The sequence below is a fragment of the Pteropus vampyrus genome, unplaced genomic scaffold (assembly GCF_000151845.1).
Source record: "Pteropus vampyrus isolate Shadow unplaced genomic scaffold, Pvam_2.0 Scaffold50, whole genome shotgun sequence".
NCBI lineage: Eukaryota > Metazoa > Chordata > Mammalia > Chiroptera > Pteropodidae > Pteropus > Pteropus vampyrus.
Window position 1 is genome coordinate 7,336,001 of NW_011888831.1, and position 24,878 is coordinate 7,360,878.

Genomic DNA, 24,878 nt, shown 5'->3' on the forward strand with positions numbered 1-24,878 from the left:
AAGCAGCAGAAAACTAAGAGACGATGAGAGTATCGCAGTCAGCAGGAATGGAGAAGGACACTGATTTTACAATGCAATTATTTAGGCACTCTACCAAGTGCATGGTACCGAGGCTTTGTAGGGAGAAGAAAGGGAGACACTTGCTTGTCAGTTTCCTATAACAGTCCTCTAAGAATATGGGAAGAAGGTCAATTTTCCACATTCCCAAGTTCAGGCCTGCCAACTAGTCTATGACTTAGATTGTTCCCACCTTTCAGGCAAAAGGGAAAGAATAAAGTGATTCATTACATAGCTTCTAGAGTAATAGAAACTGGGGGAATCTATAAACTATTAGGAATGAGTGCTTACTATTGATGATAAAGTGTCGTGCAAATATAAGAAAACACAACTAAATAAGCACTTCAGTAATAGAGCTAATCACTCTGGATAGCTCAAGTTGTGTATATATGTGAAAATCTGTGATATGGTCTTGTATAAAAAAACTATCTATCAGGTTCAACAACTCTCGCCATCTAGGGTGCAGCACTATAGCCAGCTGGCCTGCTTGCTAAACTAAAGTCTAAGAACACATTTAATGTTCTATTAACAAATGCAATGAAGACACAAATGCAATGAAGACTGATATATGAAGAACTATTAATGTGTTAAATCCTTTCAGATAGCAAAATAAAAGTATTTAACTGGTTTAGCTAGATTGGGAGAAGAAAATGGAGAATCTATTGTATTGAATTACAAAGCTTTCTGTCCATATTCATTTACAGAATGAATATGGACAGAAAGCTTTGAAAACATAATTTTAATCCCTTAACATTTTTACTAACTTCAGACAAGAAAAAGTAATTCATTCTTTCTTCCATTTCATATTGGACAGAACCAACACTAAGTCAGATTATGAAAAAGAAATTTTGAAATTTTGGCTAGGTGGAGAGCCAGAGGAGAGAAAGAGCAATTAGGGGGATCATTTTATAAACTATATAAATGTCTAACCAATGTACTGTATACTTGAAACTAATAAAATAAAATTAAAAAATTATCAAGTAGGTGGCATATGGGTCAAGGGTTCTACGATCATTTTTTAAAAAGCCTTCCAGCTTTGTATGATACATTTTGGAACAAATATGAGAGTTAGGTGATTTTTCCAAACGGATACAATAAATTTTTGGTTTAATAAATTGTAGTATGCGGATCCTCAAGTCTGGCTCCTTGAGCCATGGATTCTGTTTTATGAAAGGAAAAGTCCAAGAATGGCAGTTAAAACATGCTTAATCCCAAATAAAGCACACTAATTCTGAAATCCTGCCATTCCTGTTTGAAAGAAGAAGATCTCACAACTATAAATATGTCAGCTTTAATATTATCTCTTTCCTCATATCTTTTCCTTCCAAAATCTGGTCCACAGAGGAGGGAAATTTCAACCGAGACCTTTAATATGGAACTGCCTCTGAAATAAAAATGAGGGCATTAAATAGCATGGATAATGAAAATTTGGTTTATGGATATTGTCGATTTCAAACAATGCTTTCCACGTGAAAGAAAAACAGCAATGTATCACAGAGAGAATTGCTTTCTCTTGTAACAAATGGTCAGCCTTAAATCTCATCATCTTCTTTGCAACAAAAAGCATGGACGCCTTCACAACTAGAAAAAAGATCCGTGTGTGTGCTTCAATTAGAATCACTGACCTTTTCTGTAGCATGCCTGTGTTTCTCTATAAAAATCAATGGGATAAAAGGTCACGTTGTTAAAATGTTTGAATACAACAATCTCTTTCCCTGATAAAGGCAAATTCTTTTTCTTTTTAAGGTAAACAATTTGCTATATAGAATGTTGAAAATTAAAGCTACCTTTAATTTGCAATTTAAAATTGACTAAAAAACATCAATTTCTACCACCAGAAAAAAACCCGGAAAGCTGTCATTCTACATACTCTGGCATAGCCCAGAAGGTTCTGTTGGCTGAGTCTTTGGTACTAAGGCTATAAACACATATTCAATAAAACAGAAAGAGCATTCTAGAGAAAATGTTCTTATTTTAAACGTCAGCTCTCTTCTCCCCAAAGTGTCCTGGAGAAGGCAAAAGCAAGTTCTGTGTCTGTCAAATGTAGATGGTAGAGCCTGGTAACTACTAATCTTCCACCATCATAACTCTCCTAAGCAAATGTACATATACACAAACCCAAGGAATAGAAGCCAAACGAAATGACTGAAATATTCACTGCTTTTTTTCTGAACATAAAAAAGAACATTTGAAAGAAGAGCCTCTACCTAGTTTAGAAAAACATTTTACCTAATTCACAAAGACTAGGGGAAAATTCTTCAATCACCTCTTGATTCAGAGGATAAAGGATGCACATTATCAGTCATATAAACTGCATCATACTTCTTTCTGCCGACACAACAAACCTTTAACACTTCCTTCAAGAGACAATGAGCCCTCAAATTAGACCCAACCACCTATCTTTTCTGAATGGTGAAAAACTTACTTCCATGTCTAGACAATCTGGTTTCAAATGTCCTTCCACCCAACAGTATTTGAGGGCAATTTACTGCAGTCTGATCTACTGTAAAGCTGCAAGAATGATGTCATTAAAACGGAGTAGTTATGCTACCATAAACAACCACAAACTGCATTCTCAAGGGAGGACAAGCCTCTCAATATGCCAAACTATAGATTCTTCCTTACCTACCCAGAGCTACCCATCACAAGTGAAATTCATTTTTGGTTGAAAATTTTGAAAGACAAAATTATCAAAAGGAATAGTGAGCATTCAAAATATACACAGGACAAAAAAATCTAGAAGAATCTAGGAGAGGTATATCAGAAGTCTGTTTCTGAGTGCTTTTATGTCAGTTAAGAAGAGATAAAATGGTGGTCCATTTAAAGAGATCTGCCTCCTCTGTCAACATATTAGATCTATAATGTCAATTATATCTCAATAGTTGGAAAAAAGATAAAATCTGACATAGAGTGCTTTAGCCATTTGTTCAGAGTACCCACTTTCTAACATTTATGGAATAAATGCTTTATTATACACTCAGATATGCCAACTATTAGCATTGTTCCACATTGCTATTTAATGAAAACACCTATGCAAAAAGGGTTACATGGATGCACCAAAAGAAATCAGATACTGTCTAAAATTTTATGGAAGAATAAGATTGGAAATATTGAAAATATATTTATATTCTACTAATAGGTAACTATGGATTGATATAGGAAGGGTTAATGAAAATGTCTTATTCTATGAAAATTCTAAGTTCCAGTTAAGTTTTCCAAACTTTTTTTGGGGGGATGGGGGAGTGAGCAGAAGGGAGAGAATAAAGGCAGAGCAGTTTTCTCTACTTAAGAAAATTTGATTAGTAGCTCTATTTTAAAACTGATTACCTGGTATTATAATTATTTGAAAATTGTCAATCATCTCCATTGACACATGAACTCCTTATCCAAGGATAACAGCAAAGGCTGTTATGCTTTACATTACCTGCTAGAACATCTTTCCTGAGGGTAAAGTTCTAAAGTTAGGGTATAACATGAACATTAAGTATCACCAAAAAAATCACCTGGAAAGATACTATGTTGGAGACCAATATAGCAAACTCTCATTAAATTCACCAGGACTGTGTTCTGTGGTATTGGAACAGAGTGCTGTTTTCTTTGATTGAACCCCGTATGATACAGCAGGCTTGTGTTAAAAGATCATGCTATATTAAAGTACCTCTTTCAACACCAGCACCGCACTCAGCTTGGTGAAACGCTCTGATGATGGGAAGCCTATGGGAGCTGAAATTACCCGAGGAATAGCACATTCTTGATTCCTATCTCGTGTTCACTCTGGAAAATAAGCTAAATGAATAAAATTGAAAATAAACTAATTATTTCTTTTTTAGTCATGTTAAAAACCATGTTGCATATGCTTCAGTTTCAATGCATGATTCTAACTCTACTGTAAATTCAAAAACTCACCATTCAAAGAATGAACAAAACAGATTTCGGGTGATTAGTACAAGGCTCTGAGTCAAACTTTCCATACCTCATTTTGAATCCTGCCCTTTCCATTATTGATGTGCCAGAATAAAATAAAGGTGGGACTTTCTGCCTAAAATATAACATATTTTGACTTTCTTAAGGCTTAAACAGAAGATGAATTAGATCTTGAGGTTTTTAAAGATTTGTAGATCACAGTTAATTTAGTTGTCAAAAAGCGTTTATGATGGATTTACATGAAGAGCATCAACATGATTATGGGGAACATGGTCTTCATCTAAAGAGCTTTTAAGTAGAGGAGTAAGCTACTTCCTTCTCGCCTACCCTTTCTCCAGGTTATGGTTGGTCCTATCCGCTACTGCTCAAAGACCTCTCCTTTAAAAATACACACTCCAGAACCAAACTGCATAGTCTTTTACCTTTGTCTTTTCTAGCATATCTGATTTTACCTAGATGACAAAATAGCTGGTTCATACTTGCATACTGAAAGTCCCTCAGGTAGTAACTGATAACTTCAACATTCATGCTTTAAATCACTCCAGTGCTTTAGCCTAGTGGATCCTAACTGGAGCCTAGTGAGGACATTAAGATAACTGGCGGGAACTTTAAAAAATACTAGGACACAACTCAAACCAATTAAATGAGAATCTCTGGGATGTAGGATCAGGGCATCTGCATTTTAAAAAATGCTCTCTAGGTGTTTTTAATGTGCAGCCAGGGTAAAAATTCTCTACCCCTCAGTTTCTTAATTTTCTGGTTTAGAAAAAAAGTGCAGCTCACGTAGGAATGCTATGTTTTCTGGGGTTTGACATTTTCAGCAATCAAACTACTAAAAACAGAATGCTATAAACAGAATGATGTCATTTGTTTCCAAAGACTATCAATATACTAGAGCGATGCAAAAATAATAAAAGCGAGATATTCCATGGCAAATTTTGGGGGTAAGCTTAGGACTATAATCTGTGAGTTATCTCGGGGCAAACGGGAAAAAGGTGAACCATCTGAACTCTATGGACTTTCATTATCATGTTCCTTCATCGACCTCAAATCATGGCTCTGCTTTATATCTTGAAGTGATACAACTTGTTCTAACTACAAATTTCCTTTCTTGGAACACAATCTCCATATTCTAACGACACCAATAGTCCTGCTGAACCTGCTCTTTGCTTCCATCTCAACATTTTGTCTTTGGATCTCACCTCTCCCCTTTCTCAGAGTACATCGAGTCCTCTTCTGATTTCAACTGCTTCTCTTCCAATGTGGCTAGCCATTCTGTAATGTTCTAGGTAGCCTGCCAGACTGAAGTATGATAATGTTTTCCAATCAAACAATTAGAGCTGATTTCTTTTGGATTAAATTTCAGTAGGCTCAAAGTAATTAAGTGCCAAATTGTTTTCATACAGATGTCCAAATAGAAGAAACTCAAAGTATAAAATGAATAATACAATCTTTTAACAAGCTAAAAGTTCAGCTCAGAAAAATACATAATCTTTAATTTCTATTAAAGAACTTATTTTCTAGGTCGACATACTTGATTTAAAAAATATGAAGACACAAAAGCTAGATGATAGAGGTTGTGGTAGTTTATTGCTCCTACCATACCTGCTAAATCTGTTGCACCTTGTAGGTAGATTTGCAAACAGTTAAATCTAGACTTTTGTCTTTTTAAAAGTTACTTAAAGAATTATGTAAAGAGGCTTGGTCTTTCAAAACCCTAGCTAAATTTTTGGAGGGCACTAATATGATTATTTTATTACAGTTTCAGAGAAAGACATATGATTAACTGCATGATACTACATGCTGATGTTTATTGTACACTTGATTACATCAAAATGTTCACAGATCTAGGCATTTCTAAAATTAAATATTCAATTAGTTTAAAAGACATCTGGTTTAAAATGTTTACCTGGAGTGGGGTGGGGGAGAATGTTTACCTACTAAAAGTTACACATGCAATATAATATCCCAATTTTCTGGTCTTAGAAAAAAGTGTGAGAATGTGGTACTGTATGTATAATGGAAGATTATTTATTTCCCTTTACAACTGAAATATGACATAAATTTTTGACTCTATGAACTGAATTATTTATCAACTAATTATTAAAACATGCATTAGATGCATAGCAATATATTTAGAATTTACCTAAAACGAGAGCTTCAAATAGACCTCAAAAAGTTTCTTCAAAGCACAAGTCTATGATCATATATTTAAAACTCAAAATATCACCCATTCCGAAATCTGCAAAGACACGACAATCCTCCAAAAAAAACCCATCATCTAAAAACACTTGTAATACCTATGCCATATTTCTGAGATACTACAGAGGAAGCTGCTGACAGATGGATAATACATAAAGTTGAAATCAAATAGTAACTTGAGATTCTATTAAAATTGTCAATGTTTTTGTGCTTTAGGTATTAAGTTGTCTTATTTTACAGAGAGAAATAAAAGAAAAAATTATTTTTTGCTTTGGCTACAATAAACATATTTGTATTAAAAAGCACAGGACCCAGAAAACTTCCTGTCTGGGATAGAATCAGCAAAGGCAGAGTTCATATGTAACTAAAGCATTTCTTACGTTTCCTTTTAAAAACACAAATTTTTAGTATCTTGTACTCTAAGCTAAATCATGCCTTCCTAAAACGTCTTTATAATCCTATGGCAGCTATAGGTTTAATTCCTTTTTATGTTAAAAGGATTCATTGTTTTCCAAATGGCATCACCACTGGAAAACACTTTTTTCCCCCCCGTGCATCATTCTACATATAGCTAAAAATTATACAACAGAAAACAAGAACGCTGAGGTTTAGTTTGAATGATTTTCCCATCTGTATCCAGCTAATTACTGTGAAAGCAACAAGTATCAATTTTTAACCTGAAGGTAAAAAATTAAATAAGAAAGTGAAACTTTTAAGTAAATGGTACACCAGAGGGTTCCACAAACATTTTATGGCAAAGTCTTTTATTTAAACATTCATGAACAATTTTGGGGAGAGTCATTTCATATAAACATTCTGTTTATGAAATGGGCTGAAATCAGCTACCAACAGCTACTATATCACCTATTCACTCTTGGTTTTAAAGCATAACTATTCCAGCTTTTCCTCTGTTGTGCAAGTATTTGAAATAATAATGAATCAAGGATTCCCCAGACTCGATTAGATTATGGTCAATAAGAAGCAACTGAGAACTTCTAGCTTACAGAAACACGCAGGGTTTTTAAAGAATGACAAACCCAATTACACAAAACTAATACCTCACATAAACAATTCATGTTTGAATTATAAGACAGAAAATGGATAAAATGAATTTGTTAAGTATTCATGAAGAGAACTGAAATATATTTGGCATTTATTATATAAACCCGCATTCACCAATTATCTTATATGAAAACATTCTTTGCCCACAGAAGGCCTATGTGCAATAAAGGCTTAATTCAGCAGATGTGGGTTACCCAAACCCTACATATTTCCAAGTCTTTAGGATTGGCCCCTGACCAGCTCCTGGGAAATAACATTTGCACTTTTGCAATATTTTGTTTCCTAAGAGTCTCTTAGTACCTGGTGCTTTGGCCACAACACACAGTTTATGCTAACAATGTGATTGAAGGTGCACATCTGTTTTTGTTCACCTGGGCCTTGGTCCAGCTGTATTAATTCAACCTCTGGTGGGGAGAAAGGTGGATGGCTGGAGACTGAGTAGCTAAGGTCAGTCCCTTGGGCTTCCCTGACTGACCTCCAACAAAAACCCCGACTCAAAGGCTCAGATGAGCTTCCTTGGTTGACAACACTTGCCTGTGTTGTCATAAATTGTTGCTGGGAGAATTAAGCACTATGTATGCAATTCCACTGGGAGAGGACAACTGAACTTTGTGTCTGGTTTCTCAGGGACTGTTTTATACACCCTTTTCCTTTGCTGATTTTAATCTGTATCCTTTTGCTGTAACAAACTGCAACTGTGGTGGAACGCCTTTCCTGGGTCGAGTCCTTTCAGAGAATCACTGAACTTGAGGGTGATCTTGGGGATCCCCAACATAGCCTGTAATACAGTAAAATTGTTATTCAATAAAGAGAATTTCTTCTAATTTCAAGGTTTGGTCAGCAACTTTATTTCCAAAAAGGCAGAAATAGTATTATACACTCAAAGGAATGCCTTCTAGTATGTGGATTCCCTTACCACCAATTAAAAGGAGTCATTAATGCTTTCTCCTCAGTTGCTACTACTGACTTATAATTGAGGAAAAAATTCTTCTATCTTTAGGTTAATTTGGTACTCTTTTAAAAAGGGCCATCCAGCCTAGCCTAAGACCTCAGGTATACAAAGAAACTCTTCTCAGCAAGGAGTCAGTGAAGGGCCAGTCCTTTCTTTGGAATGTGCAGGGTTGGAGCACCCTAACTCCAATGAATTAACCTTTTACAAAGGAATTAATTTCATAAAGGATTCATGAATTAAAGTATCACCAAGGATTACTGTATTCAAGAGCTTTTGGTTTATCAGATCAAAACATCCCAGCAGTGCTGATCAGTCGCAATTCTGTCTAATAAGATTTCCCAGTTCCCTAGTCAGCTTAGTCATTCTCTTTCCCTTTGGGAAGCTCTTAATTGTTCCCAGTTACTAAGGAAATTATCGAAATTAATTGTCTAGTATGAAATCACCTACCACCTCTGTAAGAATGAGACTTTTGTTTATCTCACTGCTGAATCAGAAAAAGTATCTTGCTATTATACTGGTGTCCATTCTGAGTCACAGGCCTAGTGTTAATAAAAAGCCTTGAGTGGATAAACTGTACTATCATGAGCTCACTGACCTCAATGTTTAGGATCTCGTCTTTCATTTAAAGCTTTACCAAGTGTAGAATGGTAAATGGTGATGCTTTGTCAAGAATGTCAGATGGACTAACTTATGTCCTAATATTTTTCATGCACAGTCCCAGGAGCTATTATCAGGCATTAAAGCCTTTATCCTGAGACAACCATATATGTAGGAGTTGAAATCAAGACGATAGAGTCAGACTGCCTGGAATTGAACCTAGATCCCAACACTTACTAGTTCTGTCATCTTGGTCAAGTTTTTTATCTTTTGTGCCTCAATTTCCCCTTCTGTTAAATAAGAATAATCACAATACCTCCCCAGATGGATGTTACAGGGATTAAATTAATGCATATGTGTACGGAACTTAGAATTGTACCCTGCATCTTATGTAAGTCATGGCTATTACTAACACCATCACCACTACCATTATTTCATGGAACTTGGGACATTTAACTTACATTATCTCTTTAATTTTCACCTTACCCCAAGTGGTAGAAAAAAGGGTAGAAGTATCCTCTTGACTGACAGGCAGTTGTTATATAGTGACATGAGCACTTTACTGAGATCCACTACAACATAGCTGCCTCACTGGTTTTATCTGCAAAATGAAGATGGTAATAACCTATCTCATAAGACTGTGTAGGGATCAAGCAAAATATCTGCTCAGATGTCAGGATATATTGATAATACCTGGTAAAATTACCTGGTTCCAGGTACTCAACCACTTCTGCAAGGATGAGATTTAATACACTTCAAAGCATGACCCCCAAAATGTGCTAAATAAACGAATTAATAAAAAATTGTCCCCTTCTTTCATATTCCCTGGTTAGGATACATTTCTTCAAAATAGTCAATGTGTGGAGGTTGGAGTATGTCAAGGGCAGAGAGTACCTGAGAAAAGGGGGAAAAAAAAGTCAAATTTAGAGAACTAAAAAAGAAACAACATGACATATATGCACGTAAATACTATTAACACTTTAATGATTTAACGTTTAGTTACGACTGCCCACTAAAGTTAACTAAATTTATCAGTCAAGAAACAGTTGTACACTTTAAGATGAGTTTGTAAACTTACTATCTAAAAAATAATTCTACCTAAACCAAATGAGAGAGGCAACTGGGTTAAACCACATGCTACCAGAACCCCTGCATAGAAGAGTGTTGGAAAGAAATGCCCTATTTTTTTTAACAATTGGTGCTGCTCTCAGAGTATGAAGAGCCACATCTACCATTCATTCTTTTATTCCTCTGTTCAAAAAATGTTTACTAAATGCATTCTATCTGGAAAGCACTGTGGCAAGCTCTCGGGTTAAACAAATTAGACATTAAACAAATAGTAACACAAATATATAATTATGATATTTATTATTATGAAGGGAAAAAGTAAAGAGGAATGGGGAGAAAATGCTTCCCTGAAGTCACACTACTCTAAGAGTGGAAGGCTGAATAGGAGGAGTTGGTCAGGCAATGAGTAGGCACTGAGGCAAGAAAGAACCAGGAAGATTCTAGAAACAGAAATGCCAGTGCTTACGGAACCTAGTGGGTGGGAAAAAAATAGAAGAGAAAGGCAGGTGATATATCACACAAAAGTTCTTTAAATTATGTTAAGCATTTTGAATTTTATCCCAAGTATAAAAAAAGAAGTCCCCAGGGTGGAGGAAAAAAAGACTTTAAGGCATCTGAAATTCAAGTTCTTTATAAAAGTAACATACTACCAATATCACTTCTGCCATTGAAACAGAATGAATAAGCCTATTTCCCCTACCAGCTGTCTAGCTACTCCTTCAAGTCTCATCTATGATGTCACACCTAAGAATCTGAACATATCTTGCTAACAAGAAATACCAGGCTCAAAGGATATAGAAGAAGTTATTTAACAAGAAATAAATTGTGCAGTGGTACAAGTTCAAATTTTTTGATCTTTAGCTTAGTCTATTAAGAAAAAAAAAATTTTATTATAGAGAATTTCGAACATAAAAGAATACATAAAGAATACACATGTACTCAACATCTGGCCTTAGTAGTTATGTATACATGGCCATTCTTGCTTCATCTATACCCTTCACAGTCCCTATACAATTTTGAAGCAAATACTAGATTTATTTCAGCCATACATGAGTAAGTATCTCTAAAAAATAAAAACTTTAAAATAATATAATTGTAAAATGAAAAATTTAATGTTTTTTAATACCATCGAATATCCAGTGCTCAAATTTCCAGTTTCCTTCCTTCTTTCCTCTTTTCCTCCCTCCTCTCTTCCTTTTTTGTTAGTCAAAGTTGGGAGCTAAAGAAGACTTACACTGTATGGCTGATTTATGTCTTTTAAGTTTTAACCCATAGATTTCTCTGCCATCCCCTTTTCTTTTCCCTTTGCATTTACATGTGGAAGAAATCTTGTTCATTTTAAAAGTTACTCTTTTTTCAGCCAAGCATTTGTCACTTTAAAATTTTAAATTAAACTAAAACTTCCTGTAATGAAAAAGCCTTCACTTACTTTAAAACCAGTTAAAGGTTTTAAAATAGTTTGGATGTTTTATAAAGGACATATATCTTTCCTTTCTGAATTAAAGTGTTTATATTCAGAATCTTGGTACAAATGGGAAATAACAGATTTTCCAGTTTCTTCAAAGAATAATTTTTATCATATAAAAGATAAATTATTTCATTTCTATATTTTAAAAAACCCTATAATTAGCCAGTGTCACAAATTCATGTAAATTCATTTCTCATTATGTGATAGAACAATTTTTAGCATGAATATTTGATGCCTGAGGAAGGTAGTTAGAAATTAGTGTTTTACTTGACATCTTTCGGACTCAAAACTCTATATCTGAACGACATACATCCTGTCTTGCAGGAAAACAGAATGCAATGAGTGACAGCGTCCATTAGACAAAGCTATTTTACACTTCAAGTCTATCTGCTATAATTAGAGGGTATCTAGAGGAAAGTGACAACCATATATTTAAACCTTGATAGAGAAGAATGAAGCTTTCTTACTCCAAATTTGATGAGGCTTTTTGTAGAAAAGCCATATAAAACAGGGTTAGACATTTGCACTAAAGCATTTAGCTGTGATTGTTAGCTCCAAAGAAGCAATATTTTAAACTCTGCCTGGAATTTTTTAAACGTCTGTTGTTTTTAACTCCTGTTCTTTCTACCTAAAAATGTTATCAAAGGATGGCATTCAAAAATGTTTTGAGGTGGCAGAAAAAGTGCTAATAAGACCAGTAGAAATGATCCAGGAATCTCCGAAGTGAATAACTGAGAAGGAATAGTAGCAGAGTTTCAAACTCCAAACTTCATGTTTGACTCCCTATTTAAAAAGCCCAAATCCTTCTATATATAACTCTACTATTATTTGTGGGAATAAAGTGTGTTAGATTAGCCTTGTGATGTAAATATAGGAGGATGCCTGTAAAGACTTTGACTTGTATGTAAAAAAAATCAATGTACTCCAAAATACCACCAATTCTTCAAAGGATCTCAAACACACACACACACACACACACACACACACACACACACACACACAGCTAATTAAAAAAAATGAACTAAAGCTTAAATAATGGTCATTACCAAACAGTGTCTCAGCACATTTCTCAAATCTTCTATGAAATAGACAAAAGCTCATTATGGTAGCTGCTTTTTAGAATTTTAACCTCTGTGATGTTAGAAGATTATAAATTGGTTACATGATGAGTAAATGACTTAGTTTTTTTTTTAGTCAGTCCTTTATCAATAAAACAACCGCTGTGAATAACCTCAATTCCTAATATAGAGACTAGAAATTTAACTGTTTATAGAATTGAGTTAAATCCCATATTTAGCAAAGGAGCTACTCCCTTCCCATTCTCTCACATCCCCAGTAGAATTTAAGTTCTTTTAAGGCAGAAATTATGTTTTTATGATTATTTTTTTTTACAGAGTTGTAACATAAAGTAAAGTACACAAATCCTAAGTGTATAATTCTATTAATTTTTACAAAGTATATATGTTAAATTTTTACTCCATGATTAAAATCTAGATCAAGAAATTGAGCATTTCAACATCCCTTCCCAGTCAAAACCCCTCCCTGCTCAGAGGTTACCACTAATCTCGTTTCCATCATCACAGATTTGTTTTTCCTGTCCTTCAACTTTAACAAATCAAATTATGAAGAGTACAGTCTTTTTATATGGCTTCTTTCACTTACTGTTATGCCTATGAAATTCCTGGTTGGGATGACATTGAACATATAGTTTAAGTGGTTCATCCTTTTTATTGATGTGTAGTATACCATTATATGAATGGAATAAGACATAATGTATTTATCCAGGATATCAGATAACATCTGGGTGTTTCCAATTTCTAGGTATTATGAATAAAGCTTCTATGAATATTCATGTATAGGCCTTTTGGTGGATATATGCAATTGTTTGTCCTGAGTATGGCAAAGAGTAGAACTACTGGGTCATTGGGTAGGTGTATATTTAGTTTTAGAAGAAATCACCAGTTTTTCTAAGTGTTTTTACAAATCTGCACTCTCACCAGCAATGATAACATTTCAGTTGATTCACATCCTTGCCAGCACTGGGTATTGTCAGTCTTTTTGACTACAACCATTTTGATGGATATACAGTAATATATTATTGTAGTTTTAATTTAAATTTCTCTGATGACTAAAGACTTTGAGCACTTTGTCATATGCTTACTAGCCATTTGGTTATAGATTTTTTTGTGAAATTCTTGTCTTTTTTTCTTATGAGCAAAAATTCTCTATTTGTCAGAAGCTCTTTATAACATATATGTTTAGATACAGAATTTACAGTCTGAAAAATGTCAAGTAAAATATTTATTTCTAATGAACTTTCTAAAACACTAAATATTTATTTTTAAAATTGTTCTATTATATTGTATATGTTGAAAACAATTTTTTTTTGGATACCTGTCTTTGATCATCTTTTCATTCTTTTAACTTTTGATGAGCGTTAATTCTTAATGTTAATGGTGTCCAGTTTAATAATCTGTTTTTAAAAAATGGCCAATACTTTCCTTGTCCAGCTAAGAAATATTTGCTTATCTCAAAGTCATGAAGGTATTTTCCAATGTCTTATTATAGAAGCTTTATTATCTTACCTTTCACATTAAGTCTATGATCCATTCTGAATTAATTTATGGATATGTTGTGAAATAGAGGTTTTTCATATGAATATCCTGTTTTTCATATAATTCCTGATTACTGAAGTGGCCATCTATTTCCCCCAATGGACTGCGGTAATGGCACCTCTTTTGTAAATCAGGTGAACATATATGCGTATGTCAGTTTACAGACTCCCTATTCTACTCCATTAATCTATTTGTCTATCCTGGTGCTGCCTTGATTACTGTGGCTTCATATGTCTCAATACCTGGAAGTGTGAATCTTCAACATTGTTCAACTTCTTTGAAATTGTCTTGAGTATTTTAGGTCTTTTCCATTTCCATAAACTTTAGAATGTTTCTCAATTTCTATACACACACATAAACAAAACCCTGCTGGGATTTTGGCTGGGATTACATTGAATATCCAGTTCAACCTGAGAGAACATGCCTATTAATAACAATGAGCTTTCTAATCCATGAACGTGAAAGGCTGTATTATTTTAAATGTATCAAGAATCTGCCCAATACCATAAATTTTAGGCACAGAGTACACAAAACCAAATTTACTCAAAAGTAACCTAATCTACAAAATCCTTTGCCTTTTCGCATTCCTTAGCAGCAGAAGCATCAGCATAATAATGTTTACAGCTAAACAGTATGTTTGCATTGAGAAGGGTCCTATTGGTCCCATACTGATATGATTCTTTATCCTACTTATGAACCCAAAGAGGCTTTCAGTTAGGTCAGACTATACAAAGGAAAATGAATGATCCTTCTTTGGCTCCACTAACTCCTCACTGCTGCCTCTACTCCTCTCTAGAGCAGTCCAGCATTAAAAGACTGGGAAAAAGCAACTTCAGGAAAAAGTTCACTGAGATTTCTCTTTTTCTATCACTTTCATTCATTTACTCACTTTCCAAATAGACTGCCTACTGTGTGCTTAATGCTATTGCCCAAGGACAAGAAAAAGCCCAAGACTTGTATCAGAGGGGCTCTTAGCAGGAATCAGTGGGCCATAAGGGGGCTCGGAATGAGCTTTAGAGGACTAGTGAAAGCCTAAAGTGACATAAAAATTCTGTGTATGCGCATTTTTTCCAAGAAGGTTCATAGCTTTCATTAGATTCTCAAAGGAGTATAAGATTGAAAACACTGAATCTTTCCTTATCCATGTTGGTAATATGACAATTATGTGTGGGTACACACATGCACAAAGGTAGGTAAAGAATATTTTTCCAGATTTTATAATAGCTCAGATTCCGGTTAGACACTAGTGATAAGCCTAAACGACATCCATCTTTGGAAAGTTAAACCCATTTCTATTTCCCTGAAGTTACATCAAGGTGAATCTATCTTTTAAGATGATAAACAACCTGTTCTTTAAGGGGGGAAAAAATGTGTGTATCTCAATCAGTCAGATCACCTGAAATCAATGAATCTGATACAGTGACTTGGTAGGTTATGTTCAAAAGAAAACCTGAAGCCTCCCAGGGCTCTGAAACTATTCTCTGACATATAAAAAATCATCCGAATCGAAATCTGACCTTCCTACATCAGCCAGGTTAATCTTTCTAAATGTCATCTGTATCGTGACATTCCTTTCTTCTATTCGATCAAATCTGAATCTCAAAAGAATCATTTTAAGGTTTACCTTCTCCATTTAAAAATATTCTTTGAGCTTCTAAGTCCATAACAATTTCTCTCTTTTCCTTAATTTTATGGTAGTTTTGTGGCAACATTCATCTGAGAAACTTAAAAAAATATAGCTACCTGGGTCTCAACCCCAGAGATTCCAGTATGTCTGGAATGTTTAGGTTTATCCAATTTAGTATGTCTGGGATGAGACCCATGAATCTACATTTTTTAAGGTTTACCTGGTGATTCTAATACACTTCTAGGTTTGGTTTCCCAGCTTTTTGCTACACAGAGAACACAAACTGTCCTGGATTAATGTTTAACCATGCAGGCACTCTTCCCACAGCACTGTTATCATAGTATTTATCACATTACTAAACTCTTTGGAGGTAGAAACCCCTAGAAGCTAATGTAGTTTAGGGATATAGGATGTGTACAATAGAAGTTTATAGAGTTAATGAATATGGACTCTGAAGCAAGACAGATTTAGACTCCAATCTTGTGCCACTTTGACCCTGGGCAAGTTACTTCACTCTGAGCTTTGGTTTACTTTTCTGTAAAGTAAAAATAACAAGCCCTATCTGACAAGATTTTAATGATTAAATGAATTAATGTATATAAAGCATCCAGCACACTTCCTGACACATAGTAACATGTTAAACACCTAGTCTACTTCCCTCAAGAAACGAACATGTTTTAAACTTTTTTTGTACCCTCTACATGACCTAGCACTGTACTCTGTACACGGTACATAATTAACAAACATTTGTTGCCTTAACTACGTCAAATATCGGTTGCCTCTTAGATTGGCATTCCACACATACCACATGTGCTGGCCCTGAGATGCTTTTGAAGATAGATCTCAGAGCACAGCATAAATTCATTGTGTATACAGTGGTGGTGCCATGTCATCTTCAACTAACTGCCTCACTTTTAAACCAAAGAAGTCACAAGCATTCTCTTATGATAGAGCTTAGGGGCTCCAAACAGTTGTTGTGTTTCAAAAGGTGTGATTTTCAAGAATTCAGTGTGTTTCTTTTCTTGCACTACTTACTCTGATACTAGCTTTATGACTTAATTAATTACGCTATAGCAGCGGCCCCCAAACTTTTTGGCACCAGGGACCAGTGTTCCTATGAAATCTAATGCCTGAGGATGTGAGGTGGAGCTGAGGCGGTGATGCTAGTCCGGGGAATGGCTGCAAATACTGATGAAGCTTCGCTTGCTCGCTTGCTGCTCAACTCCTGTTGTGCAGCCCAGTTCCTAAAAGGTCATGGACTGGTACAAGTCCACGGCCTGGGCTAGGGGGTGGGGTGGTGGTGGCGGGGGGGACCCCTGCTCTATAGGAATGAGTCATGAGAAAAGATACCAATGTATACAGATAATAGCCTAATATATCATCATTCTTTTATAAAAGAAGCCAAGATAGGTCTGAATATAATAAACCATTTGAAACTCTTAGTAAGCAAATTTCCTATGCTATCTTCAAAATATTTCTTCACCATGGATACCTTTATTTGAGTCTCTGACAATGTACATCGGGTTTGTACTATTTGATGCTAGGGTGTACTCAGGCAAATTCGAGAAAAAAATAACTAAGCAAGCACTAGATAGCACTAGAAAAAAATAACTAAGCAAGCACTTTCAAAATTTGAGGAACCAGTCATAAACTTGAATGGTATTTTCAAAGTTATTGAAACAAACATTGTTAGGCAGTTCCAATCAACTGAAAGACAGAGATAACTTTTTTTCCAAGTTTAAGGAAAATGGATTGCAAGAGGAGTAATCATTAAAATGAAATATGTCAAACCAAGGAGCTTCAAGTAAACATAAGTTTAATATTCCTAGTTTTACCAAATACTTCAAACTTATATGAATTTCTCTCTGAGAGAAACACACTTTGGCCAAAGTTCTAAAGGTTACTGTGCAAACAAGCAATGAGACTCACAAGAAATTAACATTTTTTTGATAAAGTTTTTACTCCAGCAATTAAAATACCATAAATTGAGTACCAAATGCAGAATGTGAGGCAGTTTTTCTTTTCACATGACACTGAAAACTGAGTCCAATGCTAACATTCCCCACATAAATTTTACACATACCAAACTTTAAATTCAGGATTAGTTGAGGTGAAGCTATCTCTCAAACCACAATGATTCTATTCGCCCATGAGTCTTGATAACTCTAAACATAGCCATAAAAAAGCTAACCTATGTTACTTTAAGAGCTATACTGTTTTTTAAGAGGAGAATCTGTTTTTCCACATCTTTAACTTAATCTCTGATTAGAAACATTAAAAGATAAAAATAAGACATTTAAAATCAAGGGCCCATTATTTTCACTTAAATCACCCAGACTACATATTACACTCTCTATTTTTATGTTGAATATTAGTATTGTTCCTCAGCTAAATATTAACATTTGCCTTATATCAATTAATATTTATCTGTCAATCAATAAATCTTAAAATTCACTTAAACTTGCTCACTATGTGCAAAAATGCAGATTTCCAAACCCATTAATAACTTGTGTGTCCCCTTTTTAACTTTTTTGCTCTTTACTGATACAATTAAGCATGCTTAGGAAACAGTTTATCCCAAATGCCCATTTCACTTACATTATCATGTTTAAAGAAACACAACATCTTCAATTCCCGGAAGACCCTTTTGCAAGAGACCAGATTCTGGAAGACGTTGGGCATCTTTTTGAGTGCTACTCTCTTTCCATCTCTTGGATCTGTTACTGACCTAAAGAAGCAATATTTAGGGGGAGAGAAAAAAACAAACAGAGAAATCAATTCCAAAACTTGTTCTTTAATGTTTCAGAGAATAACAAAACTTTATCTTAAAAACTCAGTAGTAAATCCACTTAATAATGAATGCTTAAGGCGTCAGTGAGAAAGATTTAAAAAGTACACACCTATAGTCAAAAGGAATGTTTAGCCCACATATTTGCCAGGCTTTTTTTTTTTTTTTTAAATCTCTATTTTTCTACGAAAACTACTCTTTCTGAGAAGTTACTCAGCAATACATCTGAGGTAGGAGGACTATTAGTGGCAAAGTCATTTTAAAAATGGCGCATGTAGGAGTGGGGAGTATAGAACTTTAAGATGATTGAGGTCAAATTAGTTTTATGCTTTATTTTCAGAACCATATTCAAGATAGTAGAGATATCCACTCAGATGTTATCACATTTAGTTCAACATAGAGAACACAAATTAAATATATTAGTTTCTTATACAAATCAATAGCTTTTAGTAATAAAGATTTCAGTCTATCAGTAGTTGAACAGTGTCTCCTCTTCAGAAGACTGCGTGTCAGCTTGTAGGTATAACTTCTAGGTTATAATTTCGTCCCTTCTGTTTCTCAGCTCTTGGTGTGACAGCTGTCTCTTGTAATTAACTATCTCTTTAATAGTTCAGTGTCTCCCTTTTTAAAACTCTTTTGGCCTTCTAACCTGTATAATCAATTCCTTGTACTTCTCCTATGTTTGAAATATTAGTGTGGTTTCCATTTTTATGACTGGACCAAATTGATACATATTAAATCAAACAGTTAGAAAAAACCAAAATAGATAAATCTGGTAAATATGGCCAATTGGCCATTTGACAAACTCATTTTCCATAAATTAACATAAAGTTTTCTTTCCTTCCACACATCATCTATGAATGGTTGTCTCTGTATAATTTATTCCTGTCAGATTTATTTTGCTAGATTCCCACCTATCTTCCCCAGTTACCATGATCTTTCAGTTCTTGTTTCAGTCATCCAATGTTTTGGCTATCTCTCTCAGATTTGTGTCATTTAAAAAATCTGTTAGGTATGTCATAAATGCCTGTATCCAAGTTACTAAAGTTTAGAACAAAATCAAGAATAGATCTCTGCAACAGATAACAACACTAGAAACCATCGACGACTGGCATCCAATCATTAATCTTTGGTATGGTTATTGAATTAGTTACTTATTTAATTAACTACAATTACTCAATTTCTCCATCTTGTGCTCGAGGATATAAGACATTCATCAATTTGCCTTCCTAAAAGTAAAGCATTTGTTACCTACAGGTCTAAAAACCATATCAAGTTTCTTTATGAATACCATGACTTCTTTATAAATTCATCTTAGTGATCACTATTTCCTTCCCTAAATACTTGTGAAACTTTTAAATGATGCATTCTAGTATTTTTAAACAGCATGAGAACTCTTCTTTCTTCCACTGATTGAAAATTTGGTAAAACAATTAAGTATTATTTTTAACTCTTCAATAGCTTGAAATGTAATTCGACTAGGCCAAAAGACCTAATATTCTTAACTGTTGTTTAAAAAATACCAACCAAAATCCACACCGCTGTTTAAAATCCATATAAACTAGAAAAATAAAATAGGAAGGAAACCGAATTATAATATTTAATTCAGAAGATATATATGTTTTTGTTGTTTCAATACACGACTTCTGTACTGGAAACTGTAAGAGACAAATGTCAATGAAATAGCAAAGAAGGAAAATTTCGGATCACATGTTGCATTTAGATGTCAATGTTTCATGAGTCTTCTTTAATCTATGACAGTTACTTGGCATTTCTTTGTCTTTCACGACAGTGGTATTTTTGATGAGTATGGGCCAGTTATTTTGTAGACTATTCCTTAATTTAGGGTTCTCTGGTGTTTTCTCATGATTAGATTAGGTTGTGCATTTTTAACAGAAATAACACAGAAGTGATATCTTCTCAGTGCATCACTTTAGGAGGCACATTATGTCAATTTTCCTCATTACCGGTGCTCACTTTGATCAATTGGATGAGGTTTGTCAGATTTTTTTCCCCCTGCAAAGTTTCTATTTTATCCCTTTGCAACTACGTGAATATTCTTTTCCTCATCAAACTTTGACCCACTATCTTTGGCATCCATTTATGATTTTTTGCCTAAATCAACTATTAGTATGATGACTACCAAATGGTACTTTAATAATTTTAATACCTGCACAATAAATATTAGTTTTAAAAATGAGTAAATTGATTTACCACAATGCCCTTTCCAAAGGCCTCATACAGCAATATTCCTTCCCAACTTAACAGTCATTACTCTACTGTGGTGAGGAAAGCTGCTCTAAGATAAACCTACTTTGGCTCGAGGTTAGTACTGTACCCTGTAATATTTTAAGGTAAAAATTCACAAAGCAGCATTTTATTTTATTATTTGTGCAAAAGTCAGTCATGCCTATGGCTGGTAACAATATAACTCTAATGAATGTGAATGGCTGTGCAGTAATTTCACGCCATGTTGAGTTTGTTCTCTCTTAACTTGAGGTAACAGATGCTTTAGTTCAGCACAAACAGTACCACAGAACACAGATAAGAGTGGAAGCCTGTTACACAGGAATTCTTTTATTTTCTTTGTTACCGAAAGGCTTGCTGTGCTTAGTTTCTCTGCTGCTGCAATACCCTGTTTATTCCAATACACTTGCTAATGAAGCTCCAGCTGTAGAGATAATGAAATAACATTTAGGGCAACATTCCTCATTTCAGAAAAAAGGAGCCATCTTTCCACCTATAATTCCCTTACTGGTCAGTTACCTTCTCTACTAAATATTGGATGCCCTAAATAAAACAGTATATCTGTCATTTTATCTGATTATCTTCATGAGCGTTCAAGTTATACTAACATAACTTACTTTCTAAGTATTAAATTAACATTTGATTCTGCAAACGCTATATTAAAAATAAAGTTTTAAGGGTTGTTAAGAAAGAATTCTTTCTTACATCTGTCCAGAGTGCATCAATTCTTCTCTGCACTTAGAATACAAGTTCAACTCTTTGCCAGAAGAATCCAAAAGCCATTTTTCGGAAAGAAACAGAGTCAGTCAACAGCGTACAATACCAAAACAGGAAGCTTTTTGGATCTGGTATGGCTGTTTTGTTGTAGAGTTTTCTTAATCTCAGGAAACTGTGACCATTGCCACGAATTTGCTTAAATCACTGATAAGCAAAAGAGTTGGAATGAAACAAGGGTAAAATTTATAGGGACACTTTCCCAGGCACTAGAATGTTACAACATCTTTAAATTAGTATTAGCAAGAATCTCCAAGAAATTATATGCTCCTTCATTTTATATGAAGAATCTTTTCTCCATGCTTTAGCAGTTTTAAAGTTTATGTCTCTGATCAAAGGAAATAAGTAACTTAAAATGCTTCAACTTGGATTAAGAAATCAGGTTCTTCTAATTCTATTCACATAAACTTATCATCAGCAATCTTTTATATTTTTGCTATATAATTACTATGTCAACTGTACCAATACAGTACACATCTCAATAACAGAACCTCCTAGACTCTAAATATTTAGATTATTGCTTTCACATTCCTTTAGAAATTCATTTCCTTAAAAGTTATTTTTACTTGTATTTATATTAAATCTGCTTAAGAAAACAATAGCCAACTATGAGGCAAAATTCTTGACAACAAATAAGTCTAGAAAATGTACCTTATTTGTACCTTAGTCCTCAGACCTTGTTATATGTTCAAGGACACTATACGTTAGAAAATGAATTTATTTTTATGTCTCTCTGGTCTAAAAGAATTTTAACGGCCTGTAGTTTGTGTGCACTATGACATAATTTAGAGAGCTGCATACTATTTGGGAGAAAAAACCTTGTAGGCTTCCCTGCTTCCACCTAAAAACACATTAAAAAAAGATTATTTTATATATATGTGGAGGGTGGTGTGGTGTGTGTGTGTATTTAATTTGTTCTATCAGTTGGGGTTTTCTGATTTTTTTAATGTTTATCCAAATTTGGTATTTGCTGAGTTAGCTCTATATATATGAAAAAGATTCTTTTCCTTTTTAAAAAGATACTTATAAAATGATCCCCAAATTTGTTAATTAGATATTATAAAGAAAAAAGGCCTTATACAATAGCTAAACCAAAGCAGTAAAATAGTTCATTCTTTTTCTCATATCCTAACACCACTGCTAAAAAGAAGAAAACATCTACATTCTACTGAAAGAGTTAAATATGAACTTAAGGATCCTTTAACTCTGTGATTAAATAAATATAAATAGCAATGATCCCAGCAGGTGAGGTACTACCAGATATTCTGATCTGTGGTGAGACATCTGGGGTGCTGATAACAGAGGAGGAATAAGGAACTGGTAAGCCGTAAGTATCAGGCTGTCATATTTATTTTCAAACACTTACTATAAGAGAATAAGATCTAACTTTTAAGACCTCCACAATTCCTCAACCAATAATCGCTGGTTAAATTAAAATATAGGTGAAAATAATTTTATGCTAATTGTTGTCTTGGAAATAGTTTTTGTTCTTTAGACCACAAATTAATTAGTTCCGTTCTTACTGCAGATGCTGGGAGGATATAGAGACTCTTTTTCTTCAGTCACTGTCAAATATCTCTGTGAAGAGTCTGACCTGCATGCAGGAAAACTGCCACACTATCTTTTCAATGGGGATTTTTCTCAGGTTAGAGGGTGAACATGACACAGCCTAGTCTGCCAAATCTAGGAAGTTTTCATGGCCCCACTAGCCACAGCCCTCTCCTAGAAACAGACCTATGAATATTGTATGGGTAGGAAAACCAGATGCAATGAAGGAAAGGTTTCTTTAAAAGCCCACAAAAGAAAATAATTCACAACTGCATTTCCTTCTTGCATTTTAACACTGGGCAAGAAGGGGTTACAAGGGGTAACCAAAACTAAAACAATGTCACACAAAAATGTGCTTGCTTTTAATTGCACTGGTGTTTTTCTGAAAGATATATGTTCAGAAAGAGGAACACTAAGGAATATGAACTTTTTTAAAAATTAAAGAATGGCAATTTTTGCTGTACATTATGTTTATAAATATAGAAACACCAAATGAAAGCAAAAAAGTTTTATTTGCATGTTAGGTTTATAACACTATGGCTTTGCCAATGTCAGAAATTGTAATGAATTTAAAAACAAAGTTCACATTATGAGAAAAAAAATTGTTTTTAATTGTCACAGAGAATGTTTTATCATTTAGTATTTTAGTAGTTAAGCCAATATTTATTAAAATATTTATAAAGTAAATATTGACTTAGGAAGTAAATACTATTAGTATAACTGAATGCTCATGAAGGTAATCAGATGAAATTATTAAATTACTTAGCATAAAATTTAAGTCCTAATACGCTGCTAGTTAAAATCAAACTGTCCCAACATACCAATAAAAGTCATTTTTGAAATAAAAGGTGAAATTTCAATATGGCTTAGAATTATGGTTATAAATAAAATGTTCATATTTTCTTGAAATGCATACTTAAGTATATATAGGTGAAATGACAGGAGATCTAAGATTTGTTTTAAAACATTTCAATAGTATTAGTGAAATCAAATGAAGTAAATCTTGATAATTATCGAATCTGGTTGGGGTTTAACTATTCAAAAGTAAAAGAAAATGTAGGTTTGAAAATTTTCAAAATGAAAAAAAATTTCAATACTATTTATAATACCAAAAATACTCAGTATGAGATTAAAACTAACAAAAGCTATGCAAGACTTCTACACAAAGACTCAAAAATATTACTGAGAAAAATTAAAGACAAATAAATGGAGCAACATACCATATTCATGGATTAGAAAACTCAATTCAAGTCTCCCCAAAACTAATTTATAGGTTCAGTGAAATTCCAAGCAAAACTCTAACAGGTCGTTTTGTAGACAAATTAGTTTAAGTTTTTATGGAAATGCAAATAAACCAAGGACAGCTAAGACACTCTTGAGGAAGAATAAGGTGAGAAAAATTGCTCTACCAGATATGAAAACTTATTATAAAGTTACAGTAATTTAAATAACTTTGGTATAACAGACCAATGAAAGAGAAATATGACCCAGAAATAGATTTTTCACATATATAGGCACTTGGTTTATCATAAAGGTGTCTCTACAGTTGGGAACGTTGTGCATTAAGCTTCTGTTTCTCAGCTCCAAACCCATCTGTCTAAATACTGCTCTATAAAACTGAGGCTAACACTCTGCAAACCACTTTGGTTTTGCCAACTAGCTCCATGTTAGGCTCTGCCTACAGGGGGCTTTAGGGGAGACTGCAAGACTAGAGGAAGAAAAAGAGACTTACTCCTTCCTGCAGGCTTCCTATCTGTCTCTTGTTTCTGTGTCATCCTAGCAATACTTCTTCACTCTAAGCAGTGGTAGTGCCTGTAATAGCAGCTGAACCATGTTATAGTTTTCCCAACACTTATAAAACCACTCTCACTGCATCCTCCTCCCCAAGATACCAGTAGTAGGGAGCTAGTATCTTTTCCTTAGATGTCTGAACTTCTGCTGCGCGGAGT

At 34.2% G+C, this 24,878-nt stretch overlaps 1 protein-coding gene across 3 annotated transcripts in view; it reads right to left on the reverse strand.

Moving 5' to 3' along the window:
• Positions 1-24,878, reverse strand: part of NLK (nemo like kinase) — a 130,875-nt gene that overhangs the window by 38,674 nt on the left and 67,323 nt on the right. For all 3 annotated transcript variants that reach the window (XR_895867.2, XR_002780261.1, XM_011359996.2), the window contains exons 2-3: positions 18,171-18,300; positions 9,633-9,688 (exon numbers count right to left, since the gene is read on the reverse strand). Coding sequence is in view for 1 of the 3 variants with exons in the window: in XM_011359996.2 (XP_011358298.1) it covers positions 9,633-9,688; positions 18,171-18,300 (186 nt within the window). In the remaining 2 variants the exon portion in view is untranslated. The remainder of the gene's footprint in view (positions 1-9,632; positions 9,689-18,170; positions 18,301-24,878) is intronic.